Below are 8,000 nucleotides of genomic sequence, written 5' to 3'. Positions count from 1 at the left end.
ATGGTGATCCCAATAGGGAAAAGGTGCCCCCTTATTCTATAAATCATTTCAGCTTTGTGGGCACCACTGATCCTGGAGAGTGACAACAATGTTACGTGCGTCCTGCACCTAAAGAACGGCTGCTGTTTGACTACCAGGCAGATGTCTGCTTTGACAAAATCACACCACTCACCAACAGTGTCACTGACATCACTGGAACGGAATTGACCAAGTTTAAAACAGATATCTCCCAGTTTCCCCAGTTTTCCCACTAATCTGCTCCAACATGCATATGAAAATTGGGAGAAAAAGTGACAGTCGTAAATCAAATAAATGCAGGGTTTCACAAACTTAACCAAATGGTTTATTGCATATGGTTTTAACAAACATTGATATGATTACATGATTATGTGAACATTAAAAAAACAAAAACACTTGATTATTGCTCATCTTTAAACTCTGATATGCCCGCATCAAAGTTTGAATAACAAAATTACACATATATCAAAAAACATCCACTGGGCCAGGTTCACTGTGCAGTATATAAGTGTTTGTTTTTGCTATTTTTCCTCCCTAAGGCACCATTCCCGGAATAGTCATCAAAAATTGCTCAAATCTTCCCCATGTAAATTTGACCTGTAGGTCCTAAAAATATTGTTGTGCAATACCACATGGCTTCTAGCAGTAAACACAAGAGTAGGACACATGAAAACTGGTTTACATAGATCATTTAGGTTAAGTCTGATCAGGTGACTTAGTTAAAACGGTATTAGCACAGAGTAACTAGAAGCCATGGGGATTAGGTTCAGTTCATTGGAAGGGCAACCTCCTAGTTTTAGGATCGCTCACCCTTGGGGGTGCATTTGGCAACAAAAATTCTTTTTAATAAACAATTAAAAAATAAAGCACAGTTTTCTTTTCCACTTATCATAAATGTCTAAGTGAGTTAGAAAAGGAAAAAGAAGATGTAAGGGGGAAAAAAGGCACAGGTTATATATGACGCACATAGAGGATACCATTTCACTGTATAACGAAACTGAACAGGCATCACATATGGTTAAAGTGATTTAAAGATCTCAATACAAATAAATAAAATTACAAAAGGGCCTGATTCATCCAAGTGATTCTGGTAGAAATTGTCTTTAAAAGTCGCCAAATTTTTGAGCAATGCTGATTCACACAAAATTTTGCAAATTTTAGTGTTACACAAGTTTTGCCCAGCTCCACCAAAACAGGAGGAGTTAGGCATGACACCACAGCTTGACTAATTGATAACGACCTTACACCACAAATCTTATCCTAGTCCATGACTGGAGTAAAATGTGTGGTAAAACGCATACCACTTTTTAGACTTGACAGATTCATTTATAGGTCTGTGCCTCTTAATTAAGAGAGTGTTTGACTCCAACATGCCCCCTCATCAAGATCGGCATGATCACCATTCTCGATGAATCTGGGCCATAGTTTTCCTATTTCATTAATAGGTTGGCATGCTCAGATTCAAATTTTTACTTGTCAAATCATAAGTAGACTATGTAGTATCCAAATCATATCGTTATTAGCCAGGGGGAAGCACATCCATATGTGTTGTCAAGGGAATGTCAACCATGTAGCGTATGTGTGGTAAAGAATCTATAATATGTAAAAAGGGACTATCATATGGAGACTAGATGGTGTCCCGATTCTAACGCATCGGGTATTCTAGTTATATGGAGATAGTCAAGAGATTTCCCACTACTAATTTAACTCCCTTTCATATGTCCTGACTTTCCTAATAATAATTTTTCCAATATACTTCTATTACCTGCCCTTCTTCTGTAAGCTCTTGTCTGGCTGCTATATTCCATTGTCATGTTGCAGCCACAACTACCTCCAATCTGAAAACCTGAATCCAATGAATTGAGTAGACCATATCACTGGTGGGGATGAGGAGATGAGTGAGTGACAACAGTGTGGGGACGCATGCTCCGATCAGACTTCACTCTCCTCCTCTGCCTTGTAGCATGGTCCCTTCAGTTGATAAGCGCTGCGATGTACTGTAATTAGAAACAAGTCACAGAGCTTGTCAGCCAAAGGGACGGCACTTCAAAACTTCAGCAGGATCCAAGCAGAGGAGAAGAGTGAACCTTATCTGAGCTTGGTCATGCATGGTACAGACAGACTCTGCCGAGGTTTGAATTGCCGTCCTTTCAGCTGTTCCAGAGATTGGAAGTAGCAGTGGCGGCATCACAATACAGAGTACTATATGACCTACATATAGATGAGCTAACAGAAAAAGGACAAGTAATAGATGTATATTACAAAACTGATTATTAGGAAAAGTTTGGAAATATGAAAAGGGACTGAAATTAGTAGAGGAAAACCTCTAAAGAGATTGTCCAATACGAACATGTTGATGACCCAGCCATAAGATCGGTCATCAACATCAGATCTGTGGAAGTCCGACATCTGGCACCTTCATCAGCATCTGATAATGGCAGCAATATTGAGGACTTAACCAAAAGGACAAGTCATCAATATGTTAATCCTGGACAACCCCTTTAAATCATTCTATACATGACATGATGAACACACACAATGAATATAGTTTGGAAATGAAAGATACATATAATACATAAGTCAATATTTTATATATAAAAAAAAACAAAAAAAAAAAACAAAATAAAAAACACATGTATATAGTACAAGACTGGTTTGAAAGAAACAAAAATAAATGACTGGCCAAAAGGCAAAGAACTAAATTTTATACCAGTTATGCAAGTTGATTGTTTTACATTGTTGGATTTTATTTTTATATATGGGCCTAAGAATTTGCCTATTCTGCCTGGCGATGGTTTCAGCCTGCTCAGGTGCTCAGGGTAGTTACGGACTGCTCCTGCTGGTGATTACCCAGTTTCCGCTAACGTCATCAGAGAAGCTTCTTCTCTCTGGCTCCGCTCTGTTGATGGGTAGTCTCTGCCGATGTCATGCTGATTGACAGCCAAATTCCCTTAGTTAGGCAGGTAGGAGCCAGATGTCAATCAGCGTGGCATCCAATTGATAAAGCAATACAGTAGAGCTGCTGTGTTGATGAGAGATGAAATGAAGTAGGAGAATCGATGGCTGAAATTATCCCTGAGCAGAACAGGCAGGTAGTAACGAACTACCTGTCTGTTGGGTCTTAAGGCCACGTCTCACTAAGCGACATCGCTAGCGACATCACTGCTGAGTCACGTTTTTTGTGACGCAATAGCGATCTTGCTAGCGATGTTGCTGTGTGTGACATCCAACAACAACCTGGCCCCTGCTGCGAGGTTGCCGGTCGTTGCTGAATGTCCTGGACCATTTTTTGGTCGTTGCTCTCCTGCTGTGAAGCACACATCGCTGTGTTTGACAGCGAGAGAGCAACGATCTGAAAGTGCAGGGAGCCGGCTTCTGCGGACGAGGATAACGAAGGTAAATATCGGGTAAGCAAGCAAAACGCTTTGCTTGGTTACCCGATATTTACCTTGGTTACCAGCGCCCGCATCTTTTAGAAGCCGGCTCCCTACACACGTAGCCAAGGTACACATCGGGAAACTATACGCAAAGCGCTTTGCTTAGTAACCTGTGTACTATGGTTACGAAGCACAGTGTCATTACACGGGTCGCTGGTGGCTGATCTCTGATCACTGTGGAGATCTGCCTGATTGATAGCTCACCAGCGACCATGTAGCGACGCTCCAGTGATCTCTGCCAGGTCAGATCGCTGGTGGGATCGCTGGAGTGTCGCTTAGTGTGACTGTACCTTTAGCCCCATTAACAAATATAAAAGTCCTGAATAACCCCTTTAAAATCCAAGCATTGTACAGCTGCTTATGTCTTGCCAATAAGTTTTAAAGAGGCCACTGATTTTCCAAATCACAAGAGAATATACAATGACTTCACTCTTTCATAACAAATCCTCTTATACACAGCATAACAGGCCATAAAGTGCAACAATCATAATACTGTATTACTGCTACTACAATTGTTGTAGTTTTATCATTTATATTACAGTCTAGAAGTGTAAATTAAATCAATAAATTATGAAAGACCCATTACTTGACATCACTATTTTAGGAAACTTGCAAGCATTATAAAAGCACACTTGTCTAATAAATGCATGTGATGCAGAGGAGACATGACAAAAGATGGTTACTGCCCTCGAGGAGTTGTCCAAGTTGGATCATATCTCTAAATGTGCATGTGGTTTTATATAAAAGGGAACTGTTACTTACTGGAGTAGTAAAGAGGAGACTAATAGCCATGGATATAACATTTGTTAAATCAGATACATCACTCTACAAATCAAGTTTATTTTAATAGTAAACTTTATATATCATAGAAAATGTGTATTACCAAAAAGCTGTTTGAAATGTCAGCCTAAAGTCCTGATTTGTTTCATTATATAACCACTTTACTTTACATTTTTATATAATATTATTTCAGAATATATAAATTACAAAGCTAAAGGTTCTTTAACTATTGAGAAATATCTACTTTTTCCTGCAAAATCCAAACTGAACAAAGAAATTTACTTGAGCAACGGAAAAAGTAAGCAACGCAGACAAATAATGGAGTGTCAAGAGCTGACATAAGGACACAAAGTTATGGTGTAGTCCACAAGCGTGATTTTGGGGAAAATAGCCTACTGCTCTATAGGCTACTGTTGATTCCTGACAAAGGGGTACATGCTGGCACCCTCTTGGGAACTTTATAGGTCACTGTTGCAGTCACGGCACAGAATGTCCTCGTTATCTGGAAAAAATCCTTTTCCTACCAGGGAACATGAGCAACGGGAGCAGTTAAAGCAGCTGTGATGCCAGTGCTTGTCTTCAAAGGAGACATACTTGCCTCCTCCAAAACCTAAACCGAATGAAACAAGAAAAAGTATTAAAGAGACAAAAAATAAATCTTATACAAAGTCAAAAGGCATCTTGAACTTTTAATATTGGGTACATATGTTGTGATTTTACTTCAATTCTAAAAGCTCACTGAATTGCCAAAAGGGGGCTGTGGTCAGTTTTCTCTCCTTAGGCCGGTGTCACACTTGCAATTGCCTCACCTGTATCCCACGCGAGTTTCGCGGTGTATCACCCGGCACGGATAAACACTCTTCACAGGAGCGGGTCAGTTGCATACATTTCTATGCAGCTGAGACGCGCCTGTGAAGAGAGTGAGTGTGACGAGTGATGCACCGCGAAACTCGCGCAAGATACAGGCGAGGCAATTGCAAGTGTGACACCGGCCTAACTCCTTCATACACGTGAATGTTTGGCTGAGCTTTCTTGTTTTCTCAAGGAGTAAGAGAAGGTTGTAAGCCATTCCTGGAAAACTGGCAGCTTATCCCCAGAGGAAAAAAAAAAAAAAAAGGATCCATCTTGACATCTGAAAGGAAAAGAGAAAAGCCTTGAGGCACTCAGACAGTCAATCACGTGCTCCTACCAAAATTGGAAGATTCGGTTGACTTTCATATAATACGTTAGAGGGGTTTAGTGGTTGGTTTGACAGGCATATGAACAAAAACAGTCAGACACAGCTCAATCATTAAATTTTGGTTTTACCTTCAGTCTCATTGTCAGGCCTCTTTCACATGTCAGTGATTCTGGTACGTATGTTGCAGTTTTTATAAGTACCAGAATCACGGACATACGCAGACCCATTAAAATCAATGGATCTACGTACATATCAGTGATTTCTCACTGACCATGTGTCTGTGTGGTGTACACGGGTGTCCGTGTTTCCGCACGGAGCCATGTCAGTTTTTTCTGGCATCACTGATGTCCCACGGAACACACTATTGTGTGATCTGTGAAACACGTACCAAGAAAACACGTACAAATGAAAAGCTTTTTAAACTCACCCGTCTCCACCGATGCGGTCTCCGGATGCTACTTTCTGCGGCTTCCAAGCCGGCTCATTCTCATGCATATGCATTTATGCACCGCACAGCCGACCCGGAAGTATCTGCAACTGTGAGAGAGACAGCGGCCGGACACAGTATCCGGGTGACTTCAGCACCACGGACAGCAGGAGCAGGGCAAGTGAGTTTGTCTCCATGTGCTATCATGGATCACACATTGAGAACACACGTGTGCAGTGAAAAACGTCTGTTTTTCCCTGACATGTAAGACAGGCCTCACAGGTGGATAATATCCAGCATCTAGCTATGCAGTGTACCTTTACTAACATTTATGAGACATGGCTTTTTTTTCCTGAAGAGCTCAATGAATTGGAGTGAGGTAGTATAATAGCATATTACCATTGTAACAAGTCAGTTAGTGATATTTCTTACTTTATAAATATTCCATCAACTCACCCGAGTTTTATTACTTAAAGTGAAAGCAATTAAGAACCACAACAACTGGGCCACAAAGTGGAGACCATACAGTTACCAAGCGGGGTCATAAAAGGCACCAACACCTTACCGACTAGAGCTTCAGCTGCAGGCAAGCCTTAGAACACAAAGGACAAAGCCAAGTTTTGGATAGTGTTGTGTAGTATTCCGACTCTGGAGCAGGAGCAGTGGAGTGTCAAATCAGGCTTCTGTATCTGGCAGTCTGATGGACTAGTCTGGGTTTGTCAAATGATAGGAACATTACCTGCCTGATGGCATTGTGTAAACTATAAAGTTCGGTGGAGGAGGGATAATTATATGAAGCTTTTTTTCTTGAGTTGGCCTAAGCCCTTAGTTCCAGAATTATTTTGTAAATCAAGCCAGATTGGACAATTGTATACTTGCAACTTTGTGGGAACAGTTTTGGGGAAGGGCCTTTGTGTCAGCATGACTTTTCCCCAGTGCAAAAAGGAATCTTTGTAAACGCATGATTGCGAGAGTTTGATGTGGAAGAACTTGATGGGCCCACACAGATGCCTGACCTCAACCCCATCGAACGCCTTTGGGAAGAACTAAAAAGGAGATTGCGAGCCAGGCTCACTAGTCCAACAGCAGTGTCAGACCTCACAGATGTTCTTCTGAATAAAAGAGAAAAGATTCCCTTATTTACCTTCCAAAAACTTGTACAAAGTCTTCCCAAAAGGATTGAAGCTGCTTTAGCTGAAAAGGGGGGTGGGGTGGGGGACCTGCTCCATACTAATGCCTATAGATTTAGAATGGAAGTTCCTAAATACTGGTTTAGGTGTTCCAATACTTTTGACAATATGGTGTATTTAAAATGAAGTATACTTCGTTAACTGCTAGTAGTCATAACTATGGATACCTTAGCTATTGTAATGCCCTACACATGAGGAAAGTTACAAAGCTAAATCAGGAGAACTATACTACATTTCTAATTGGAGGTATTTGCTAATATTTATTACACCAACTACATAAGGGGGAGAAGATCTTGTAGATGGGAACATCTCCTTAAAGAGAATCTATCAGCAGGATTTTGCTACGGAATCTGAGTGCAGCATGATGTAGAGACTAAGAACCTGATTCCAGCAATATCACTTATCACAATATCACTGTGCTGCTTGGTGCATATGTGACGCATTGGCAAAACGAGGTAGTCACAAAAGTTGTCCACCCTCCTTGTTACCACCAAAAACCGGCACTACACACCGCCATTAAAGCCTAGCCACCCCCTCATGATTATAAGGACACCAGTGAATGGGATCAGGCGGATGAGAACGCCCACCTAGGGGTCCTGAGGTGTCAGAGGCGGGAACACAAAGAGAACATTTGAGCAGTTGAAGTTGACAGTTGAGTAGTTTAGTGAAGTGGTGACTGAGAAGCCAGGGGCCCCTGGACTACCTGGCTAGGTGGCAGACATTGAACAGGGCCACAGGCGACGGAGATCCGGTCGCGGGAGACCTTAAGTGGACCGGGGCAGGGTCGTAGCCCGCCGGTATCGACAGCGGTCCGGAGGCCATGCACAGACGGGGTGCCTGGACCCTAGGACAAGGAAGGTTGCATGCCCCTTGTTAACCAGCAGAGGACGAGGTTTTAGGCCTTGTTCTCCAGAAGCCCAGAGAGTGAAACGGAAGCCCAATGCGGGGGATAGGGTGTCCGTCAGAAC

At 41.8% G+C, this 8,000-nt stretch overlaps 1 protein-coding gene across 2 annotated transcripts in view; it reads right to left on the bottom strand.

Moving 5' to 3' along the window:
- Nucleotides 1-351: 351 nt before the first annotated feature.
- Nucleotides 352-8,000, bottom strand: part of FHL3 (four and a half LIM domains 3) — an 88,763-nt gene continuing 81,114 nt past the window's right edge. For both annotated transcript variants that reach the window (XM_075336055.1, XM_075336056.1), the window contains one exon: nt 352-4,845. In XM_075336055.1, coding sequence (XP_075192170.1) covers nt 4,694-4,845 — 152 coding nt within the window. In that variant the 3' untranslated portion in view covers nt 352-4,693. The remainder of the gene's footprint in view (nt 4,846-8,000) is intronic.

The sequence above is a fragment of the Anomaloglossus baeobatrachus genome, chromosome 2 (genome assembly GCF_048569485.1).
Source record: "Anomaloglossus baeobatrachus isolate aAnoBae1 chromosome 2, aAnoBae1.hap1, whole genome shotgun sequence".
Classification (NCBI taxonomy): Eukaryota; Metazoa; Chordata; class Amphibia; order Anura; family Aromobatidae; genus Anomaloglossus; species Anomaloglossus baeobatrachus.
The sequence above is the reverse complement of the archived record's forward strand: the minus strand, read 5'-3'. Positions and strand labels throughout refer to the sequence as shown.